The sequence below is a fragment of the Plectropomus leopardus genome, chromosome 1 (genome assembly GCF_026936395.1).
Source record: "Plectropomus leopardus strain MGB_pleo_1.0 chromosome 1, ASM2693639v1, whole genome shotgun sequence".
NCBI lineage: Eukaryota > Metazoa > Chordata > Actinopteri > Perciformes > Serranidae > Plectropomus > Plectropomus leopardus.
In genome coordinates, this window is record NC_142176.1 from 4,346,890 (window position 1) to 4,371,441 (window position 24,552).

At 37.5% G+C, this 24,552-nt stretch overlaps 2 protein-coding genes across 4 annotated transcripts in view; both read left to right on the forward strand.

Moving 5' to 3' along the window:
• plekho2 (pleckstrin homology domain containing O2) overlaps window positions 1-6,008 on the forward strand; it is a 29,951-nt gene extending 23,943 nt beyond the window's left edge. The window contains exons 6-7 of the mRNA XM_088085175.1: window positions 224-538; window positions 2,269-6,008. Of these exons, the coding sequence (XP_087941301.1) occupies window positions 224-538; window positions 2,269-3,573 (1,620 nt within the window). The 3' untranslated portion in view covers window positions 3,574-6,008. The remainder of the gene's footprint in view (window positions 1-223; window positions 539-2,268) is intronic.
• Window positions 6,009-7,815: 1,807 nt separating this feature from the next.
• ankdd1a (ankyrin repeat and death domain containing 1A) lies at window positions 7,816-24,538 on the forward strand. 3 transcript variants are annotated; one of them, XM_088085355.1, is made up of 15 exons: window positions 7,816-8,021; window positions 9,266-9,369; window positions 11,282-11,380; window positions 11,733-11,831; window positions 11,936-12,040; window positions 12,981-13,079; window positions 14,991-15,089; window positions 16,561-16,659; window positions 17,375-17,473; window positions 19,325-19,423; window positions 19,606-19,704; window positions 20,473-20,568; window positions 20,986-21,187; window positions 22,063-22,190; window positions 22,437-24,538. In XM_088085355.1, exons 1-15 carry the CDS (start codon window positions 7,988-7,990, stop codon window positions 22,515-22,517), a joined length of 1,542 nt encoding a protein of 513 aa, XP_087941481.1. In that variant the 5' UTR covers window positions 7,816-7,987; the 3' UTR covers window positions 22,518-24,538. The 3 variants fall into 3 exon arrangements, with proteins under 3 accessions (XP_087941481.1, XP_087941427.1, XP_042343553.2); XM_088085301.1 differs by having other exon boundaries at window positions 7,821-8,021; window positions 20,476-20,568; window positions 22,063-22,194; XM_042487619.2 differs by having other exon boundaries at window positions 7,822-8,021; window positions 22,063-22,194.
• Window positions 24,539-24,552: the final 14 nt, after the last annotated feature.

The window sequence follows — 24,552 nt, forward strand, 5'->3', positions numbered from 1 at the left end:
AGTGTTTAACTTTACAGGAACATTATTTGAAATGATAAACATCCTTAAAACGTTCTTTGAACATTTCATTAACTTTTTTCGTCAAGACATTATTGCAGCTTGTAGGTAACGTTAGCCAGTGTTGCAGGATTGTTTCCTGCTAGTTAGGTATGTTTGTATAACAGCTTTTATTTTAGAATTTAATATTTTTTTGCTTTACATTGAATTAAATGTGATTTTTCAGGTAGCTGATGTGTCGTCTGACGGTATCCTGCGTCTGGATCTCGATCTCGAGGATGCCACGATGCCTAACGGGACCCATCATGCCACCGTCGACGGCACTGAAACACCAAAAGAGGCAACAACAGTCTCGACTCCTCCGTCCAGTGACAGTGGAGCTGCAGAGAAACAGACAGGAGGTGCAGAGGAGGAGGCCGAGCCCGAGGTCACTCCCCCGAAAAAGGTCCTCAAACCTCCCATGCCGCCGACCAAAGAGGTTAAACCCAGCTCAGCACCTGAGGATGAACCTGACAAGGATGACGGAGAAAAAGAGAAACAGGTTTGTATAAAGTTACCAAAAGCAGAACTATTTGTGTATGTCTTTGTGTTTGGATAAAATGGTCTGTCAGGGGTCCTGCGGATCCTGAATGAAGGCCTTAATTGGTATTAAAATGACTTAAATTTATCTTTCAAAAGTCTTAAAAATGCTAAGGCTAAGGCTTTTTTCTGACTTTGCATCGTAAAGTCTCAAAATAATTGGTAACATTTATTTTTTGTTAGATTATTTAATAAATTCCTTTTCTTAAATCCAAGCAGGAGAATCTCACATGCAGATTTAGAAACACAAAATTGCAAAGAAAATCTGCCAAAAATGCTGGAAATTTCCCATTCCTGTTGGTAATCCAGTAGATTATTTTATTATAATATAATATGTTCATGGTCTTCCATGTTTTTACAACATTTGACATAGATAATTAAACCTTTTCACTGGACAGAAAAGTCATGCTTTATGTGACAATAAACATTTGGACAAAATAAAATTGTCCTTTAATTTTGGTTGTTAGAAAATTGGTCTTAAACTGTCATGCAAAGGGATCACAGAAGACAGCTATTTAACCCTTTAACATGGATTAACATCAGTTTTCTTGTGCTGCCTTCAGATGCCTTTAACAAGCTACAATCTCTGAATCTGAGGAAACTGGTTTGATTTATTTATTTCTTTTAAAAACATGGGGAAAAAAGTAATCAGCAACTAAGCAAGAAATTTGTGCAAAAAATTATTTTAAAAAATTATTTAAAAGGTGACAATGATTTGAAAATTAGCAAGGGAAGATTATTATATATTATAAAAATAAAAATAAAAAATGAAAAAATGTCTGGCTAACTATCTTTATAATTTGTTTAATTGTATATTAAAAAAAGAAAGAGAAAAATATATTAGCACTTTCTTTGGGTCATTTTTTTGCTTTTTTGCTTTATTTATTATTTTGTTTTGTTGTTTTGATTTTTTTTTTCTTGTGTGTTTTTTTCCCTTTTTTCTCTTTTTTTATTTTCAGGTAATTTTCCAGTAATTTATGTTTGTTTTTTTGCAACTTTTTTGGCTATTTCTTGTTAAGTTGCTGGTCCCCCTTTTCAGTTATTTTTTTTAAAGATATCAAGCCAACTTCCGCAGGTATCAAAGGGTTCAATCCAATTTTCTTGCATATACATGGGTTTCGGTGCTATATTTGCATATAAGCCACTATAGTGGACCACAGTACATCATTTTTTATTTAATAAAAAATGCAAATTTATTATCTTAGCATCACTACTTTTACCATATAAGGCCAACTCAACTGTTTGGTAAAACATTGTTTTAGACATTAAAAACTCATACTTATGAAATTATTTCACTGTGTATTTAATGGAAAATATTGAATGTATCATTTAACAACAATGATCAATCAACTGTTTGGTAGAGCATGTTTTTTTAAAAAAAAAATTTGGCCCTTATTAGACGTTCATTTTTTGTATACAGTTAAATGAATCTGTTCAGTGAAACCTCTAAAACTACAACATGTAAAATAAATATGGTTTCTAACTTCCTGTTGGAGGCGAACTGAAAAGACAATCTGCTTAAATACACAGCGACATATTTAACTAGTGGACTTTTTTTAGCATGAAAAAAGTGAACCGAATGGTAGAAATCACTCAATCAGGTTAAGTTCAGCACATTTCTAAGATATAGTGACGTTAAGGGTTAACCTGCAGGAGTCCTTGTCTGTAAAATATGATTTCATTGTTTTTCAGGTCCTGAAGCCGCCTATGCCTCCTTCCAAAAATGCTAAACCCTGTGCTTCACCTGCTGAAGAAGCTACGGAGGACGAAGCTGAGAAGACGTCTGAAAAGAGTCCTGATGTCAAGAAAAAGACGGGTCCACCACCAACGCCCCCCAACAAACCCAGCTCCAGCAGCTCTATAGGTAACCTTGCCGAGGCCTCGCAGTCCAGGCCGGACTCCCACCCTCCGACCCCTCCATCCAAAGAGAAGAAACCCTCCCATGCTGCTGTGGAACCGGACCAAGAGGTTCAAAGCTCGACTGATGAGACTGAAAAGAAGGAAGAAGGTGATGAAGAGGAGGCGATGGGAGCAGATGAAGCTACAGAGGCTAAGGTCGGAGATGATAAACCTGAGAGTCCAGGAGCAGAAGAACAGGTTTCTGAGGAGGAGTCAGAGGAGAGTAGTGGTGTAAACGAAGCATCCGACAATGAGCCACAACTCAGAAAGAGCCCCAGTCCTCCTCTGGACCTCAAGAAAAAGCCTGATGAACCTGACACGAAACACACGGAGGACGACGCACCTGTAACGCAGACTGACGGAGGACGGGACGCCGCATCTCTGCAAACAGCCTCAGATACCTCAGCCAGCTCTCCTCAAGCAGAAGAGTCGCCGCCCGAGATTGAAGTCCCGCCAGTGGTGGTTTCTTTGAACGACAGCCTCAGCCTGCTCAGCGACCTGCCCGGGGAGAAGAAAAAGAAAACGGAGGAGAAGTCCGTGGACAGCGGTCAGCACTCGGATGACGACAGCGCTGGCTCCGGGAGTGAAGACACACTGGCGGCTTCAACGGCTGCCCTGAGAGGAAGCCTCCCCTGTCTGGACGTGTTGGACGCCAGCGAGGACGACATTCAGACCCCCGTTAGTATAAAGCCGACACAGCCGCCGCCCAAGCCTCTGGTCAGACCAAAGGTGTGTCCCTGTCGGCCCACGCCTCCTCTCAAACCCTCAGTGAAAGTGAGATCAGCCTCCAGTGGAGATCTGCTGTCTGACTCTTCGGTCTGCAATCAGGCGAAACAACAAACCAGACCGGTTTCAGGAGGCGACAGGCCTCCCAGCGATGAAGTCACGAAACTGGAGACTGAAGTGGCGCTGGAGATGGAAAAAACGAGGGAGCTCCTGAGCACAGTGAACCAGTCCCAGGGGGCAGGTGACGGGGAGGGCATGCCCCAGGATCTGCTGGCCAAGGCCATGGAGAAGCTGCAGAAGGCCGACCACGTCCTGAGGGAGGTCAACAAACTGAAACTCGCAAAGAGCTCAAGCAACAGGAAGAGCTGGTGAATATCAGTCAGAGCGGACTGACATTCGCAATCGACCGTTCGCTAAACCCTTCTCCTGAACAGTAGGCGGGTTTCCATGACAGATTCGTGCAAAAATTAAGCAATATTTTCAAAATGAGTATCAACAATCAAGAGGACCATGGTGAACGCACGCACGAGAATCGACAGTCATTGTTGCCCTCGTACTCGTTCGTCTGAGACGTAATGCGCATGAGCAAAGTGCGGCCATGATGTTATCATTCTCACAGGATCTGTGCACCGCCAGTTTACACGGCAGCAGAAGGGTGGCATTTTCAGATAATTACGCTCTGGTACAGGGTTTCAAAAGTTTATGATTTCCGGACCCCAAAATGCTGTTGTCATGTGAACGAAAGGCTAAACCGCAACAAAAGATTAATGATTCAAGCGAGAACGGTTGCCGTGTGAACAGCCCCAAAGGCTGGATTTACACTAAATGGTTAAAGTGACCCAATTCTGACTTTTCAAAACAATGGATGCCATTCACTCATCACTATGTGGGGCATGTACAAATTTTGGTGAATTACTTTTTGTAGGAGAGCGTACAAACAGTGCATGAAAACAGGCTGAAAACAAATATATATATATATTTAATATGGTGAAAACCAGGCCATTTTAGTGTTTTACAGATATTTGTGGGGATGCACAACACCCAGCTTGAAACTGGGAAAATCGTAGACAAACAGGAATGTCTGGTACTGTTTCCTCACTCTGAGGAGCGAGTCCTCAACGTTGTCAGAGTTTAGGCCAAGATTAGCCGCTCCGTCCTGCTTTTTATTGGATTTGGGAAAATTTAAACTCCAGCAACTCCGGCCAATATGACCCAAGATGTACCTCTTTTCCACCACAATTTGTGTGTGCATGTGGTTTTTTTTAAACACAGGTAAACCCGCGAAAAATGCTGCTTTCCCATTGCCAGTAGAGCAGAGCTGTGTACACGGCTCTGCAGCAGACGTGTACACCTTTCTGTGTGTGTGTGGGTTGTTTTGGTGTGAAGGGAGGTCTGTGAGAACTACGGTGGTTAATTCTCTTTATCGCTGACTTATTCAGTCTCTCTTTTAAACTCTTAACAGACTATTTTGGATGTTTTAGCACTAATTAGGTGCACCTAAAATTAACATGTTCACCCGGATGTTTCCATCAATGCCAATTAAAGCTGGAGGCCATAAATACCCGTGACCACTGCAGATAACAGTGGGTGTTAGCGGGTTTTTATGTGCAGCAGTAGTGTTCTGTTTGCAAAACACATGTAAAAACCTTTTTCCTTGTACGGGTAAAACTAGTTAATTTAAACAGAAACAGTGTTTTTGATCATCTTGTGCACGTAATGGGGTTCAAAATCTTTCTGCAACATTTTAGTGAGCAAAATCAACAGTTGGCAGCTTGAAATGAGAAGCTGTTTTTGTTCTCGTTTGACTGAAAGGTTTTTTTTCAACTCTAAAGTATTAGTAATAAGATTAAAGATAGTTCAATACAATTTTGACTAGTTAATGTGACACTGTTGTCATTTTTCGCTGCACATGTGCTTTGCGCGAGCTGAAAGTCTTACAGTGTAGCGGCATGGGCTGAGGGGTTTCAGGGTTTAGCGAACGGTCAATTGATGGACTTTGGCAGAAATCTCTAAATTTTCGTTGGTGATGCAGCACGTGCAACTGTTCGCTCATGAATTACTAAGTGCAATTGTTTGTTGTTTAACTTTCTCTGCAGCTGAAGTTAATGCTTAATGTCCTACTGTTTGTTTTTTGTATTATATGAAATATCGGACATCTTCAATTACTTGAAAGTTAATTAGAGAATTAATAATATAATGACAAAGCAAAACTGCCAGAACATGCGAAAAAAGTACTAAAAAGTGTTAATACCAAATTACACAACAGTTTCAATAGTGTGCTCTTTTATTTGTAGACATCATGTTTTTACTGGCAGTTTATGAGGGAATTTATATTGTACATACTTTATACTTTTAGCATATGTGCTGTTTATTGTTGATGAGGAAAGAATCTAGCTCAGGAGTTTTCTGAAATTAATCTTTCAGACTAATCACGTGCAAAACAAATATCTGCTCCTCCACATAGAATGATTATAGTTTTGTTATTAATGTTATACTGATATTGTAAATAACCGATCAAAGAGCTTGTAGCAGCCCCTGCTGGCTCCCACTAACCTCTCATATTTTTAAATTTTACATTTCTTTTATTTTATATGTGCTCCTCAGTGACTTCTCTCACAATTTAAATCACAAACTCTGCAATGTTTCCCCTATTTTGTGTCCAGCGCTCTGTCAAAAGATGACGACAGTGTTCGACTATTTTCAATGAGTCATACCATTTAGAGTATGCAAGAATATTTTCTAACAGTAGATATATTTTGTACTCTTTGATAAAATTTGCTATTGCCCAAATAAACAAAGGGAAACTATCTGATTATGTTTTGTGTTTTTTAGGCCGAAGTATTTAAACCTTTGAACCCAGAGCAAACTGATGTGAATTCTTTCAAAAACACGAGAAAAAAGGCAAGACATTTAGTAAGAAATGTTCACAAAAATTGAAAGAAATTAATACATAATTAAAATATTTTTTTAAAAGCTAGGCATGAATTACTGGGGGGAAAAGTGGAAAAACTAGGGAACAACTGTATTTATAATGATCACAATTAAATAAAAAAAAATTTTTTTCCTTGTTCCTTGTTGACTTTTTGATTTATTTTTTTTTAATTTTTTATATTTTTTTCCAGGTTTATTTCATTTAATCTTGTACTTTTTAACTAATTTCTTGCTAATTTTTGGGTCATTTTTTTATTCATTGCTCATTGCTATCTTCCCATGTTTTTGAAAGAAATCTACCCAGTTTGCTCTGGTTTCAAAGGGTTAAGGCTTGAGTAATCTGACAACTCCTGACCAAGAGACATATTTTAAAGATATTTCATATTATAGTCAATTCAAAGCAAAAACAGTACAGAATGGCTGATAAATTGTACAATAAACCCAAATAGTGAATGCAGTAACTCCCACAAAGTTTGTATAAAACGGTTGTTTTGGTTGAATTCTGAGAAGGTTATTTCCTGTGAATATTTCCTTAGAGATGAGTTTTCCTGATATACTGTTTTAGGAACTTTTACACAGTTCTGTGTTTGTATGGTATATATGGTTTAATTTTTAACAGCCATACAAACCTTTTTGAAGAATTTCCTGTTTTCTTCTCTCTGACACTTGGCCATTTCTCTGTTAGCTCAGTGATTGTTTTATTTGCATACTTTTTAAAAACAGGACGATGCTGTTTAGCAGAGGGTGAAGGCTCTGTGAATATGGCTCAATTTCAGTTTTACTCTTATATCCTATAATATTCTAAACTTTGAAAATAAGAATTTCCCTCCCAAAGCTTTGGCGACTCCTAGTGGAGGTCAGGACCCCAAAGTTTGAAACCAGTGCTCCAGAAAGCGTCGCTCAGATTTATTTAAGAAATTATTACATCTATTTTAATCTATTTTATATTATTCTCTATTATTGATTTGCTTTTTAGAAAGATCTACTTTTCAAACCTTGCTGAAAACTGCCAGCTTGATTTTAGTCTAATCACTTAAAATTGTATTTGATGAAACAGCAGGGAAAATAGACAAAACTTACAATGATTTTGAGAATCAGTACATTGTTTAATCTTTTGAAACCTATACAATTTGGCTTGATTAAAAAAAAACAAAAAAGGGAGGATGAAAAGCAACTCATATATATATATATATATATATATATATATATATGTGTGTGTGTGTGTGTGTGTGTGTGTGTGTGTGTGTGTGTGTGTGTGTATATGTATGTATATATATGTATATATGTATATATATTTAAGTAAATATAAATATTAAAGTTTCATCAGTTTAAGTTTTTAAGTTGCAAGAAAATAACCTGAAAATAAGAAAAAAAGGTAAAAACAAACCAAAAATACAACAACAAAATAAACTAAGGAGAATGCTACAAATTAAATATAAATAAATACTTTCTTCTTTGCTCCATAATGTAATTTACATAATTAAAAGAATTATAAATATAGTTCTCTGGACATTTTCTCTCTTTTTTTTCTTTTTTTTTGATAATGTCTAATATCCCCAGATGCTATAGACTACTTATCAAAAAAATAACAAATTAATTGATAATAGAAATAGATGTGCTGTCCTACTCAGAAGTAGCTCCTACAAAAAAAAGTTGCAAAAAAGTAGGCTCCTGATTTTATTTTGAAGGTAATGAGCGGAAGTGATAGTGTTTGACGGTTTTAACCCTTTCAGCTGGACAGGAGTAACTGCTCCGTGTGTGTTCAGCGTCCAGCCTCCTTTCAGCTGCCGGAGGTGAAGAGACTGCGATGAGGGAGGTGCCGGCGGAGGGTCAGAGGCTGTGAATCATCGTGAGGATGGAGGACGAGCTGGTGTCGGAGGAGGATTTCTGTGAGTAAAAGTCTGTTTTTGTGATCAGCTGAGCGCCGCAGGGAGCGCGAGCTGCCATCCGTCAGCAGCAGCAGGATGTCCGCGCGCACCACAGAGGCACAAACCCGCGCGTGTCACGCTGCTTTAACCCGCAGCAAGAGTTTATTTTGCACCGTGTAATACTGTAATATTACCGAATATGAGCCGTGAAATCGCCGCTGCAGCGTTTTTAACGCGTTACTCACTGAACAGTGTGTGACGGTTTAACCCTTTGAAGCCTCAGCGGCAGTTTTCTGGTGTTGCGTTCAGACGCCTCTGACAAGCATTTAAAGCTTTCAAACATAAAGCAGATTGATTTGATCTCTTTCAACAAAATGAGGGAAAAAAAGGCCATCAATGAAAAAAAGGTTTCAAGAAAATGGCCAAAAATTGGCTTTTTCAAAAAAGAGACAGAAAAATATTGGAAAATTATCAAATTGCTATATGTAAATGTGTGTGTGTGTGTGTGTGTGTTTCTGTAACCTAATTTGAAATATCTAATTATAAAAGTTTTTTCCCAATATTTTCCCCTAGTTATTTGATAATTTTCTAATATATTTATCTCTTTTGGTAAAGCCAATTTTGTTCATTTTTTTTGAAACCTTTAACAGTTTTTTCTCTCATGTATTTATGTAGAGTATTTATGTATATTAAGTATGTATGTATGTGTATAAATTTGTATAAATCTTTTTTTTTTTAGGTAATTTCCCTTTGCTCTTTTTACTTTTGGTTTTTATTTTCATTTTTAGTACTAACTTCAGATAATTTTCTTGTAACTTTTTTTTTTTTTTTAACTAATTTCTTGCTGATTTTTGGGTCCTTTCTTGTTAAGTTGCTTATTGCCTTTTGTCCATGATTTTTGAAAGAAATGAAGCCAGTTTGCTCAGGTTTAGGGTTAACCACAATATTCTTTTGTATTACCTACTAAAATTACTGAATTAATGTCTTTTTACCTAAAGATTATTAAGTAATTTTGTCGCCTTTTAAGTGAATTGTCTCCCCGCATGTAAAATTAAAGCTTGCGTAAACTAGGAAATTTAAGTCTCTCCTCTGTATATAGATGTTCACGTCTAAGGCCACATGGTGGAGGATTTTGGAAAGTGATGTATTACTGTAGTACCTGAGTCTCAGAGGTTGAATAGAGTATATGTCAACTTTTTGCTGTTGCTTTTCGCTGACCTGCAGAACAGTTTTAACTCTTCATCTCCCTCCGCGTCTCCTCACAGTGCTGTGCTCAGAAAAGGACTTCCACGATGCAGCAAAGAGGAACGACACGGCGAAAATGCAGGAGCTGATCAAGAAAGGCGTGGATGTCAAGGCCAAAAATAAAGTAAGGACCACAATGCAAGAGTGCAGGGGGGCGTACATGAAGTGGGGGGGTTTGGGGTCCTCTGCCAAAAAATTTTGGTGATTTTTCTGCAACAATTTTTGCCTTTTTGATTTTTATTGCAATAAAAGCAAAGGTGAAACTAATCGCTTTAGCCAAGGCTACACACATACAGTATACATTTGGCAGAAGACACTTGAAAAAAGGAAAGGAATGATGCTAATTATGATAATGTACATTTTGGTATAAAAATTTGTCTGACTGGGACTCGCTAAAAAAGTGGGGTTTGGCCCCGGGGGGCGGAGCCTTGCGTGTTGTTCGCGTTCTCATCAGCTCGCATTGAGAGCCTCTCGTCACTTGTTGGTTAAACTCACAAGCCGCAACATGAAAACTAACTTGATATTTGCCTTAATTCTACGATTAAACTTACAGGAGACTTAATGCTCCTCAAACTGAGATGATTGTGTAATATTTATGATAATCTATTCATGAAGAAACACTTTGTTTTTGGCCCTTTCCTCAGCTGTAGCTGTGGCGTCCTCTGTGAGCTACTTTTACCGTGCCAACAGGCCAGAATCACTCTCAATTTTAATACACTCAACTGTAAATTTGACTTTTATTGATAAGGTGAGATTCACGTAAAAATTGGTCAAAAACTGATGTTTGGATTTTATGATTTAATGTTAGCGTTAACCAATTTGATGTAAATGCTACCAAGCGTTTATTTCCAAAGGAAAGCTGTCAGTGTAAAGTTAGCTGTTTTTAGTTATTTTTATCCAATATTTTCATGACACATGATATAAAGCACAAAATAGCCCATTTTAATGACAGCATGACTGGAAAGTGAAAATTTAAAGATGTAGGCTACATTACTTATACTAACGTAACGTAACTGTTCCTTTATCACGAGAAACTCACGAGCGTGCGCTAAAGTCACGCCCAACCAGATGAAACACCACTTTTTTTTGGGAATCCCATATCTGACCTCCACTTTTTTAACAATCTCAGGATGGAGACAACTAATTTAGTGGACTTATGTGGTTAAACTTCATGAAGATATAATGGTACATAAACACTGCGTCCCAATTCAGTGTCTGCATCCTTCGGAGGCTGCATTCGAAGGCCGATTATGTCACAGGTCTGCGCGAAGGCTGTCCCATTTCGTCCCGATTCGAAGGCTCCTTCTTTTCCCTCTTTTTGGAGGACACATCGCTACTATCCTTCGAGGCTTTCCATTTCCCAAGATTCCTTGCGCGCCCGTGATTTTCAAAAATAATTGCCATAATGGCGGCACAGAGCGGAGATCGGAGCGTCGATTTAACTTAATGTGGGTTTTTACTCGTTTGAAAATCAAACGCCAGATATGTTAAACTTAGAGGGACATTAAAATCTCATCATTTTCTTCATAATACGTGACGTTAGTAATGCTAACACGTAGCCACCTAGCATACTAGCTACGGAAACGTAGAGCGAGCTCGGCGCTGTAGCCACGCCGAGGAGAGCTCCGCCCGCTGAGCGAGGCTCTGCTGACCGGAGATAAATCAGCTTACGATGGGGAATATAAATTTTAAAAAATATATATTCATATATATTAAAATAACCCCCTCCCATCTCTCTGGCGAGCTTTACAGCAGGGATCAACTGACGTGGGGGTAAGGGCGGGAACATCTGGTGACAATCCTCCGAAGACTAGACTGTCCCATTTAACCACCGCTGATGCCGCCTTCGAAGGCGCCTCCGAAGTAGTAAACCGCGTAGGCTGCGTCCTACGAAGGATGCAGACCCTGAATTGGGACGCAGCTGTAGAAGAGCGAGCTCCACAGTCCTGCTGTTGTGCATTGACTGACGAAGCTTAGCGAGAAGCTTTATGAAACCATCGTTCGTTCATCAGCGACCTCTCTCTGACTCCGCACAGATCGACCGTAAAGCTCTGCACTGGGCGGCGGGAGCTGGGAATGAACAGGCTCTGCGTCTCCTGCTGGACCACGACACTGACGTGGATGAGAGGGACTCTGTACGTACACACACATTTACACAGATCCAAATGAGGATTTACCACTGAATTCGTCAATTCCCCAACACAGCGATATCACCGAGTCATGACTTATTGGAAATAATAATAATAACAGTAGCGGAGCCCAATTTTTATCTGCAACTGTGCAAAAATACCAAGTATAAACAGATGAATATACATGCAAACAAAGAGATATGCAGCATTCAAAATGTGAATACAAACACGATGAATGAAGCTTTGAAGCCTCTGCCAGTTTCAGACTATTCAGTAGATTCCTTCTATTTTATATAATTTTATATACATGCACGATCAGAGCTTCACTGCACGTAACGCTTTAAATGTTTGTCCGCAGTTCGGCATGAACGCTCTGCTTCTGGCGTCCTGGTTCGGTCACCTAAAAGTCCTGCAGATCCTGGTGTCCTGCGGAGCAAAACTCAACTGTGAAAACAAAGTAAGAGACGCTTCATTTCATCATCACTGCAGACTCAAACTGTGAGCTTATTGTCTGATTGATGTTTGTGTGTGTGTGTGTGTGTGTGTGTGTGTGTGTGTGAGGATGGTCTGAGTATGCTGCACTGTGCCGCCCAGCGAGGCCACATCAGAGTGTTGGAGTTCATCATGGAGGACCTGGAGGACATTTGTCTGGACAGAGTGGACAAGGTGACACTTGTTTTTTTTTTTTTATTTATTCTTTCCTTCAGACAGCAGAAACAGCAGTATTAAAACTTTTATGGTGAAAGAAGGAGACAAAATAAATACAACTGAATGAATGAAACATTAACACAATCCAAACTGTAGACAGTACATACTGAAGAGGACACCTACATTTATAATAATCATGGACAAATATAGTTAAAAAATAACTAAAAATAAGATACTACTAATAATATATGTATAATTGATAATAATATAATATGATATTTAAAAAAAAACTAGGAAGGAATGTAAAAAAAATCATTTATAAATCTTATTATTATTTTAGAGTTATTCTACAAAATAAAACATTTTTACAACTTTTCTTTTTTTTTGTTGCACTTTTAAGGTCATTTTTGTGTTTGTTTTTTCTTAATTTGTTGCTTTCTTAATTTTTTTCTGCTTTCATATCAGGTAATGTTCTTGTAACCTTTTGTAAATTTCCTGATAATATTTTGGCCTTTTTTTTATTTGTTAAGTAGCTTCTTCCTCTTGTGCCTTTGAAAGAAATCAAGACAGTTTGCTCAGGTGTTAAAACGGTTAACCTGGGCCAAGTGAGAAACATATGAGTGATGTCACCTGCTTCCAGTTTACAGGGCCAACAAAGGTTCGACAAACACATCCCCCGCCCTGTGCACCTTTAAAGGTGTCGAGGTGGCACTATTTTAAATTTACAGACGAATATCGTGCAAAATGTGTGAAAAGAGCCGTTTTTTGTAGAATATACGAGTCTAAATCCTCCCTGTCGTTCTACGTCTGTTCAAACATTTAGCTGTTTGTCATCAGAAAATCGTCAATATGCCATTAAACGAACGAACGGGACGTTACCCTTCAGTCTGAGCGTTGTGTGTGTGTAGAGTGTGTAACGTAGCTCCAGCGTGTGACGGGCTGATGTGTCTCTGAGCAGTCGGGGAAGACGGCGCTCCACCTGGCTGCCGAACACGGACAGTTTGAAGTGGTGGAGTTTCTGATAGGAATGGGATGCACACACGGTTTGAAGGACAAGGTACACACACACACACACACACACACACAGTTGTGTTACACCTGTGTTGCACCTTTCATACAAGAAATGCAGCCCAACATGATTTACAACAAAGAAGTTAAATGCACCAAGTGCTTCACATTAGTTAGATCCTTATTTCAAACATGGCAAATAAAATAAGATAAGGAAAATGAAAATAATGCCACCGGACATAAACAGTGAACATAAATATTTCATGTCCAAAAAGGAGTATGGGGAAGTAAATACTACCCCCTTTTTCCCAACTGCATATACATATATAACAGGAATATATATATATATATATGTAACAGGAATTAAAGCAAAAACAAGAACAAGACGAAAATAAGAAGATGAAAAGACACAGAAGACATAAAAAAAAATCTGCATGTAAAAATAAGATAAGATCAGAATATAATACATATCCTGCATTTTCACGTGGATAAAAAAAATAAGAATAGAAATAGAATGAACCAAATGCATAACATATGATGGAAAATAATACCCATTGAGATAATGTTAATAAAAATAAAGTTAAAATAGTTAAATGAAAACGAAATTTTCAATATTGTATTTACTCAGCTGTCACACCTCGGCTGAGCTCATACGAAATTTAATGCTTCCGTCATTATGAAGCCGTCTTCACACAAGCAAACAGCATGAAGCAGGATGTGTTCGGGCCGTAAATCCTGTGTATAAAAGGCGCGGAGAAACAGCCGAGAGCTAAATCATCTTCTACTGACCCTTTGAACAGCTGGCACAAAGTAAATATCACGACACTCCTCGTCAGTTTAACACATTAAAGCAGCATTCGATAAAATCCATCACAACTTGAACCAGCTGTGACTATGCAGCTTACAGCCGAGATGAGGTAAACACTACAGTTGGTGGTGTCGGACACCACAAAAACAGTCCATCAGAGTTACGCTGCGTTCACATGAAATCATGGAAACTTTAACTTTTTTGCTGTCCTCCGCAACAGAGTTCACAACAGGGTGTTACATAGCTCCCCCACACAAGACGAAAACATTGGGGGTATGGAAATTGCCTGGAAAATTATACTATATGATACGATGCGATACGATGCGATGCGATACGATACGATACGATACGATACGATACGATACGATAATTTAAGATACAACTTTATTGATCCTTCACTGGGGAAATTCTTTTGTTACAGCAAATATACTTACAAATAGAAAAAGGATTGAATCAAAATACTATTCACAGCAAGTAAAAGTAAAAATACTACAATTTACAGTAATAATAAAGACTTTATACACTTATGTTTACTGTCCAACATACCAGTGTCATCTATGAGCACAGATTACACAGGATACTTGTGCTCAGAAAAACTGTAGTACACACATAGTGTGTAGTAGTATTCTAAGTATGAAGTAAAAAATGATTATAATTGCACGTAGGAATGAAAAATTGCTCAGGAGGAGAAACGAGAATTGCATGAAATAGTTAGACAGTGGAGGTGATATATAACATAATAAAAACTAAATTACTTTATTCAATATATTTGATTCCGTCCTTTGTGATCAATACTCTGCATCATTGAAACATAATGTTGTGCACGTTCTGTTGGCTGTTTGCTTGTTTTAAAGGCTGCCTTTCACCGTCCGCCTGAATTAGATTTTTTGATCTATATTGTCCACTTTTGCATGACATAATTCACAATGAAAGCAGATCTAAGCTTGATTTAATGCTCTGCTTCTTACTACAAACATGATCAAAACTACTAAAAAAGACCAAAGAAGGACACAGCCTGAGCTCGTGTTTGGACCGTTAACAGCGAGGTGTTAACAGCCTCTCTCGGCTGGTTTTTGTGGACAGACTGTGTGTGGAGGAAGTTGTGTCAGAGTGGGTTTCTGGCTGTAATGTTTTGTTTTGTCTGGACTGCAGGAAGCGAACACAGCTATGCATCTGGCAGCAAAGTTTGGGCACACAGAGGTGCTGCAGAAGATGGTGGAGACTGGAGTCGACGTCGATGAGAGAAATATAGTAAGTGGACTGAATGGGGCCGCAAACTTCAGTTTTTGGGAAAATATTGCGTAACAGGAAATTTTGCACATTCTGATTAATTTTTTTACATGAATTTATGGTGGAAATTTTAAAAAAAGTCAACTAATTTCTTGATTTTACTGGAAAGGACAAATGCTCATGTTCAAAATTAACGCCTATGTATTGACGTGCTTTTTTAGTTAAAAAAAAAAAACGTAGTGGAGCAGTATGAAGGATTTATTGGTGGAAATTGTATATAATATTTAAAACTTTTCAATTGAGTATAATTACCTGAAACCAAGAATCATGTTTTAGTTATTAACATGAGCCGTTTTATCTACATAAGGAGCAAACTGTTTCTACAGTGGCCCTGAATGGACAAATCATTTTGACATTACCTGAGGGCCACTGTAGGTTCTTCACATGCTTGGAAAGAGAGGGAAAGGTTATTCAGTTGGTTGCAATCTGCAGCCTCGCCACTAGATGTCACTAAAATCACTGCACCTTTAATACAGAGTGAGAAATTTGTCTTAATTGTTTTATAAAAAGACTTCATGCAGAAGGAATAATTACATGTAAAACTATGAAAATATATCATAATATAAATATTCATGAAAATAAAAACCCCATCATAACTAATGCTGTTTTAGCAAAGTTTGTTTATCCAATAACCCAAATCCCAGCTTCATATAGAACATTATTTTAATCAATCACTCAGACTTTATATGTATAGCACTTCATAAAAACATAATGTAACACAAAGTGTTACACACACACACACACACAAGCATGTGAATAAAAACAAAAAAGACAAACACCAAGAAAACAGTGCTCATTAAAACCAAAAACTGGGGAAACACAACCATTAATAATAATAATAATAATAATAATAATAATAAAAGATATATGAATAAAATACTCAAACTGTAAATAAGCGGCAAATAAAAGGATAACAGAACAAAGTAAAATAATAAATATGTTAAAAATAATACATTTATATAGGAAGTAGTAAAACTGTGAAAAAGACTAAAATGTATGAATAAATAGTTCAATTAAAAGCCAAACTATAAAGTTAGGTCTTGAGTTTGATTTTAAAAATATCAGACCCCTCTGCTGCCCTTTGGTCTTATGTCTGTAGAAAGTATTAGTATTTGTATTTGTATTAGTATTAGTATTTGTATTGGTATTGGTATTGGTATTAGTAGTTATTTTTACGAGGCCAAAGTGTCAGTTTTGTTTTTTAGTTGGCGAGTCACTTGTTGGTTCCTGCTTCTCAGATTTGAAGATTTTCTGCTTTTCTGTTGTTCATATGATCCTAAACTGATATTCTGCCTCCTGGTTGGACAAAATCAGATCCTCTGAGACGTCACTGTTAAACGCTCGTAGGTTTGATGAGCCGTAAGTAAAGCCGTGAGTAAATCAGCGTTACGGCGGCGTGCTGCAGACCGAAATGTTCCTGTTGTGTTTTCAGGACGGTCTGACGGCGCTGCACCTGGCGGCTGACGGAGGTCGTTATGAGTGTGTCAGACTGCTGCTGGAGTCCGGCTGTAACGTCAACGCACAAACTAACGTACGGTTTGTTCATTCAAGTAAATAAACATATAAGCATTCACCCAAATACCTGCAATTTTTCATTATTATTTACAGAAAAAAGAAGATAAAAAAGGAAAAATAAATGAACAAATGAATATTATTTGGTTACTTAATAGTAGTAGTATTTTTATTCAGTCATTACACACAACACAGCAAAGACAAAAAGTACTTACAATATACATTCTAATGTACAATAAGTATATACATTTTTGATAGTAGCATAAAGTAAATAACGTGGGGTATCATTTTTTTCCTAGTTTTCCTTTTTTTCTGTAAATAATTATATAAAACTGTAGATATTTGATTTGGGGTATGCAGGTGTATGCATGTATGTTTAATTAATTAGAGTAAAGGTTAAATCAATAATGAGGCTGGTTAATTAAAATTCAATGACTTATGAATAAGGGTTGAGATTAAATCTATTTCTACTTCTCACATACTTTTTTGAACATGTAAACCAAGTCATCGTGTGTTTGAGCATTTATTTTTCTTAATGCTTTTCATTGTCTGTAGATATTACTTTTTCTTTGTTTGTCTGCTTTTCTATAATAATTTAATTTCTTTGTTTCCTTTTTTATACATTTGAAACAAATCAGATCAAATCAAATGCATGTATCATTTTCAGCACACAGAATATATTGCAAAATATCTATATGATATTTATCTTAATAATAAATATCTTCTGTCTGCAGAGGAACATGAACGCTCTGCACTACGTGGCGCAGCGCGGCTTCGACAGAGAGGCCAGTTTGCTGCTGGAGGCAGGAATTAACAGAGATGCTGTCGACAGTGTGAGTAACGTCAGCGGCCGCGTGACTCTGAGCTCTCTGTAGTTCATGTAGTTCTTTTTGTAAATGAGCATCTTCACACTAAATCTTGTAAAGAAGAAGTTACCACACCTGCCGCTTTGGGTTAAAATGTACAAGACTGTTGCAGTGGCTGCATTTTTATCACACTTTTATCCAGAGCACCTAACCCTTTAAATCAGAACAAATTGGGTTAATTTCTCTCAAAAACACGAGAAGCAGTTACAAGTTCCTCTAAATCACAAGAAAATTACCTGAAAATTAGTAAAAGCAGAAAAGAAAAAACGTGTTTACAAAAAAGGAAAAAATTAAACTAAAATAAACAACCCCCCCAACAAAATAATGAATAAATCTAGATTATTATTATTATTATTATTATTATTATTATTATTATAGTTTTATGAACATTTTTCCTTTTTTAAAAGTATTTACTAATAACTGTCTCTCTCTTTTTTAAAACTACTTTTTTCCCTCTAATTTTTGCAGTTTGTGGGACCTCTATTGCCGTGTTGCTCATTGCCTTTTTCCTCATATTTTCAAAAGAAGTTAAATCAATTTGCTCGGGTTTCAAAAGCTTAAATGCACGTGAAAGATGTCTAAACGCAGCTGAAGAATACTGATGACGTAACTGGGTTCAAAGTGTAAACAATGTGCATCACAGTCACACACACACACACGTACTCACACACATGTACTCACACACTCACACAGCGATGGTATCGAAGCCTGACCATTGGGAGCGCTTCAGGGTTCATTGACATGTGGATGGAGGGAGCTGAGGATGAAACCGCTGACTCTGGAGCTGCTGAAGTACGTTGTGAAGTGCTCGGCTGCACATTGCGGGGTCAGAGCATTCATCAGCCGCCACTTATTAACCTCCAGTGGTCCATATTTAAGTCACTGTGGCAGAAAGCGTCACATGCAGCTACCCTCCCGTCCCCCACAGATTCGAGCGAGTAACACTTGATGGGCGACCTTAAAGCAGCACATAGACTTCACTGAGTTTCGCTTCTGGGGCGACGGGGAGCGAGGTGTACCAGCACGCTGTTCAGAGGTGTAACAGTTAAAAGGGTTCCCCTCTTAATTTACAACACAGTGTGCACTTTTACGGCCAATAAATGTGTCCCGTAAGTTGTTAAGAAAGGACGGACATAGACAGACTCCGGTCATTTTAGTGAGATAGTTCAGAAGAGGATTTAGTTGCAAAAATAGTTTGTATATCCTTTTGAAACTAATTTGCAAAAAAAGATACTAAAACGTTCACAGAATAAAGAGGAAAACATTTTAATAGGAAATATAATATAAAATATAAAACAAAATTTACTGTTCGCACAAACTAACTTGGAGAACATTGCTGGTCCTCCAAATAGTCTGGTTTTGGTATTTTATTTTATTTTATTTAGTTTAGTTTAGCTTTAGTTAGTTTTTTTTTTTTTTTAATTATTTTCTTTTCATTTATTCATTTTTTACTTTTAGTTTATTTTTTATTTAGTTTTTCTTTTCTTCTATTTTATTTTTTTTAATTTAGGTCTGTTTTTACTTTTACTGGTTTATTGGTTGATCTTTTTACTGGTTTTCCATTGGTTTATTCTTCGTCTTAATTCTTTTTTTTTTTTTTAGTTTTTATTTTTAGTAATGTCATGTTCAATGGATTTGATTCATATTTATGGTCAGTTGACGGCTTTGTTTTGCAGCTTGTATCTTGCACTTTGTGCAGCACATTGTGCTCCCACCCTGAATGAAATGTGCTACCTAAATAAAGTTTTGCTTGCTTATTTTATACAGCAGGGCATTCTCATCAGATATTGGTTTCTTCCGTCTTTTTCTTTGAAACAGCAACGCAACACAGCGCTCCACCACGCCGTGTTCAACAACCACACGGAGGTTTTACGGCTGCTGATAGACGTCGACTGTGACCTGGACATCACCGACAGCGTGAGTACAAACCTCTGCAGCTGCACTGGTGCACAGTAAAGAGCAGAAAAGCAGCTGGTTCTGCAGGACTACGATCATTTTAATAAATCTAAGAATTCACAATGACATGGTGATGGCTCTCAGGGGAAACAACACAAAGGCTGCATTGCATTAAAATCAGGTTTATGTGATGATGTTCACAGAGACAACAGACTGCTCTGCACATCGCAGCAGAGCACGGCTGGCAGGAGCTGGCCGAGATGATGCTCATCTCCGGTGTTAACCTCAATCTGACTGACAAGGTACCACACAGCACATACCTTCATCCAGGATTAAAAAAAGCAAACAAAAATGCTCAAATGTCATGCTATGATGCTTTTTTCTTTTTCATTTTTTTTCTTTTTATTGTTTTTTTTTCTTTTTAATATTTTCTTTATGTGTTGGAGAAGTATTTTTTTTTCCTCCAAAATATATTTATTGTCGTTATTTTATAAGATAAGAATACCAGTTACACACGCAATACAGACACACACACTTGCGCTGTCATAAATTAGGACACAAATTACTCAATATATCCATAATATACTAAAAAAAATAACCAAACAAAAACAACAACAACAAAAAAACCCTACACACAAGAAAAATGAAAAAAATAACACTCAATTTTTCCTCCACTGTTTACAAATGCTTTTTTGTGTGAGGAACTGTTCAATTTATTAACTCAAATAAAAGTAGTGACAATAAAGTTAAAGAAATACAACTAAAAGCCCTGCATACAAAATCTCACTGAAGTAAAAGTACAGGTAGGTATTATAAAAAAAGTACTTTAAGTATCAAATGGAAACGTACTGATGCAGAAAAATGGCTTTTCATGTCATCATTTGTTTTTTTAATGTAACTTTTAAGCAGCCTTGTGATTTTGAAAGGATGTTCGTTTTGTGTGTCATCTCTTGGTTTTGAGGTTTTTTATACATGCTTATATCATGAAGTATGTCTGTTTTATTTACGTTGTTTAACGGAGTAATGTACCTTCTGTTCCCTGTGTTTTATTGGCTGTATGATGCGCACAGCAGGGGAAAACGTGTCTGGAGGTGGCAGCCAGAGGAAACCACGTCATCCTGGTCGACATGATCATCAAAGCTGACCGTTTTTATAAATGGGAGAAGGCGAGTTAAGTTATGTACCATAAACACAAACATCGAATGCTTTCTCTTTTGGAAACTGATGTTTTCTAGTTCATGTGCAGCACTGTTTTAAGGCGTTGTTTTTGGTGTGTGGTTGACAAGTCAGTAAACAGCCAATGCCGACCAAGACTGACAGTAGCTGAGGCCGGAGTCATGATGTTTTTGGGTTATCCGTCCATTCGCACATCCGATTCTCGTAACTGCAGCTCTCAAGAATGCCTTTAAGGAGTTTTTTTCACATTTGGCACAAACATCCATCCTAGTTCTCTATAGCAATCACGAGGAACGCAAATTAAGAATGGAGCGCTGGTTTTAATATTTATTTGATGTTTTGTGTTAACTTCAGACGTTTTACACACAGTACACCACACTATGTCCACAATGTATGAAAACGTTCAGGATCAGATGAGCAGTGAGCAGGACTCCTGGGTCGGGAGGCCGCTGACCTTCAAGCAGGACCACCAGCCGGAGACGCAGCACCTCCGCTCCGTCCTGTGGAACCTGGCCACCAAGCTGCTCTGCCGCGGCGAGTGGAAGATCCTGGCACAGCACTGGGAATTCAGCGACGCACATATACGAGCGATAGAGCAACAGTGGACAGGTGAGCTCCGCTGACCCCTTGAAATGGTTTAAAATGTAAATGTCTTAAACAATTCAAAACTGTTGGCTCCAGCAGTTTTATACCAGAAAATCATGTAATGATTGGTTTTCTTCAAATTGCTCAGAGCAGGTTTCTCAACCTCTCTTTTAATTCTCCTGACCAGCTGTCGGAGCTCAGCAGCCAAAAAATCGATACGCCTCTCATGTCTGCACGGAAATATGAGCTGGAGCAGGAGTCGAATAATTCAGCATGAAAACTGAAAGCAGTGAAAAAGTCTGTACATCTAATTCTCGTGAATGTGATATCTTAAGAACGCCTTGAGGGAATTTCCTCAAATTTGGCACAAACGTCAACTTCGAGTCGAGAGTGAACTGTAAAAATTTTGTTGTCAAAGGTCACTGTGACCTTGCGTTTGTGTCATTCTTGTTAACACAATATCTCAAAAAGACCTTGAGGGAGTTTACTCGACTTTGGCACAAACGTCCACTTGGACTCAGCAATGAACTGATTCCAAATTGGTGGTCCAAGGTCAAAGTTCGAGGTCACTATAACCTCAAAAAGCAAGTTGTTTTGGCCATAACTCCAGAATTCATACACTGATTTTGACAAAATTTCACACAAATGTATAATAGGATGAATTGATGACATTTAATATTCAAAAGGTCAAAGGTCAACCTCACATCAATAGCTCAATATATGAAAATACAACGAGACAGTTTTTGTTCCACATCTTTCTGTTCATGACAAAAATCACAACATTCCTCCAAATCACCTTAATTATCAATAGTTAATAAATATAATAAATACTAAATTATAATAAAATATCATTTTTACGTTATTTTTACATGAACTATGATTCTGAACTGAACTTCTAGGTATGAAAAGCTTTAAGGAGCACGGTCACAGAATGCTGTTAATCTGGCTTCATGGAGTCGTGATGGCGGGCGAGAACCCCATCAAAGGCCTGTACGAGGGGCTGGTTGAGATCTCACGGACCGACTTGGCAGGTGAGCCCATCAGACTGCCCTGTGGAGCTCCGCTGAGTGTTGCATTGTTTCTGAACTCGTGGTAATGTGTCTATATGGTTGGACCAACTACATAAAAAGACTAAAAATGCCCAGTAAGGTAGCATTGAGGTCGTTTTGTGCTTGTGTGTTTCCTGTGAGGTGCTGTGTGTGATGGTTGGATGTGAAGTGGCAGCGTCTGTGATGTTCAGGTGCATTACGTCTCCTTGTTTTTCATCCTCCAGAGTGCATCCGGCAGAAGGCGAACGCAGAGACCAGCTCTCCCAAAATGTGCTCTGCAATGTGACACCAAACACTGTGAGTGACTGTGAAGACGACACAACAAATCCAAGGTTTCAGTTCACTTCTGTTTCCACGAAGCTTTGTATTATCCACAGCATGTTTACACATTCACACAGTGATTCATTGTTTTGGGGTCAGGGAACATGATGGTTGTAAAACTGTAAGATACTTGGTGAAAATGTAAAATAACTTTTTTTTAATGCATGTAGTCAACACCTGCTGGCACTACTCTTATTATAAGGATACTCACAAAGGGCTTTTCTGCACATAATGACAACTTATTATTCATCCTAAATTAATGTGATGCTTTATTCTGCAATTATTCTCAAAGCTTCTCTTCCTTAAACCTTTGCACCCTGGGCAAAATAGGTGCGATTTCTCTTAAAAACATGGGAAAAGAGGCAACCAGCAACTTGGTAAGAAATGCTCCACAAATTGCAAGAAATACTTGGAAACAGATATTTTTTTAAATGTCTAGGGGGGAAAAGAAAATTGTATTTTTAAGCACTTTTTCCAGGTCATTTTTTATGTTTTTTTTTTTTTTTTTTTTTAATTATTTGTTAATAAAAAATATTTTCAGGTAATTCTCTTGTAAGTCTTTGCTAATTTCTTTCTAAATTGGGGTTATTTCTTCTTTCTTCGCTCATTGCCTTCATCCCATGTTTTTCAAATCAATTTGTGATGTTGCGCTTGAAGCCGAACTCTTAGCACAGTTTTGACCGTCACTGCGTCACCTTTAAAAAGCAGCTCAAGACCGACTTCTGTACACTTCACTTCATTTACTTTTTCTACTGTTCTATTGTGTCTCTGGTTTTATTAATCTTTTATTGTGAAGTACTTTGTGATGTTTGCTCTCGGACGGTGCTATATAAATATTAACTGTGAGTGTGATGACACCAGCCACGCAGTGCGGCAGCTGTTAGACTTTAAATACACTGTAGACAGCTATGACTGAAAAATATTAACCCTTTGAGACCTGGGCAGACTGGCTTGATTTCTTTCAAAAACATGGGAAGAGGGCAATGAGTGACTTAAGAAGAAATTACCCAGAAATGAGCAAAAGATCATTAAAATGTACAAGAAAATGACCAGAAAATAAACAAAAAAGGAGACCCCCCCCAAAAAAACCCAACCAAATATTAAAAATAATAGCCTAAAGTATATAATTAGAACAATCATAAATGTACAGTTCTCTGGACATTTTCCCCTAGCTTTTATAAAGAAATGATGTTCTTAATTGACTACTGTCTTTCAATTTGCATGACATTTCTTGGCAAGTTGCTCACTTTTTCCATATTTTCAAAAGAATTCAAACCAATTTTCTTAGCGTGCAAAGGTTTAAATACTTTTGAAAGGCATTTGAAAGCATCACAAGAAAAGTGATGCCGATCCAGGTCTCTAAGGGTGAACCACAAAAGCACATGAAGCAAAAGCACATGGAAATCTTTTATTATTTTTATTGTTGTTATATAAATTGATGTCAGGTTTTGCACTGTTGTGTTTCCACAGCAACAGCGTTGCATCTTTGTTGGTGGCTTTGCACTCTCTGTTTTTGTGGCCTTACAGAAAAAAAACTATAATCTTGAGTGTGAAATTCAGTTTGGGCCATTTTTGTTTGCAGAAAGAAAGAGCATAATGACGACTTTATCTTTAAGGTTAATGGAGGTGAATGGAAACTGTATCTACCCTCTTGTATTTTCACAAAGTAATGACATCAGATTTTTTAATTATTTGTTTTGTATATTTGATTGTTTCAGCGAGTATGTTGAGTTTTGTTTTCAAGCAGCTGACTTCTAAATCATATGTGTTAGTGAGGTATAAATAGAAGTTTTGTTTACATACATTTTCTGTTCAGACACCATTTAAAAATAACATGAGAGCAGTGAATATTGTATAAATGTTGCTTTTTTTAAAGATCAATGCAATAACTAGATTTTTCTGCACCAGTGAAAATGTATTATTTGTATTTATTGTATAAACTCTCAATGCAGCTATGTACATGATATGTTCATATGATCAATAAAAACTCCACTTTGAACACAAATTTCAATATTGCAC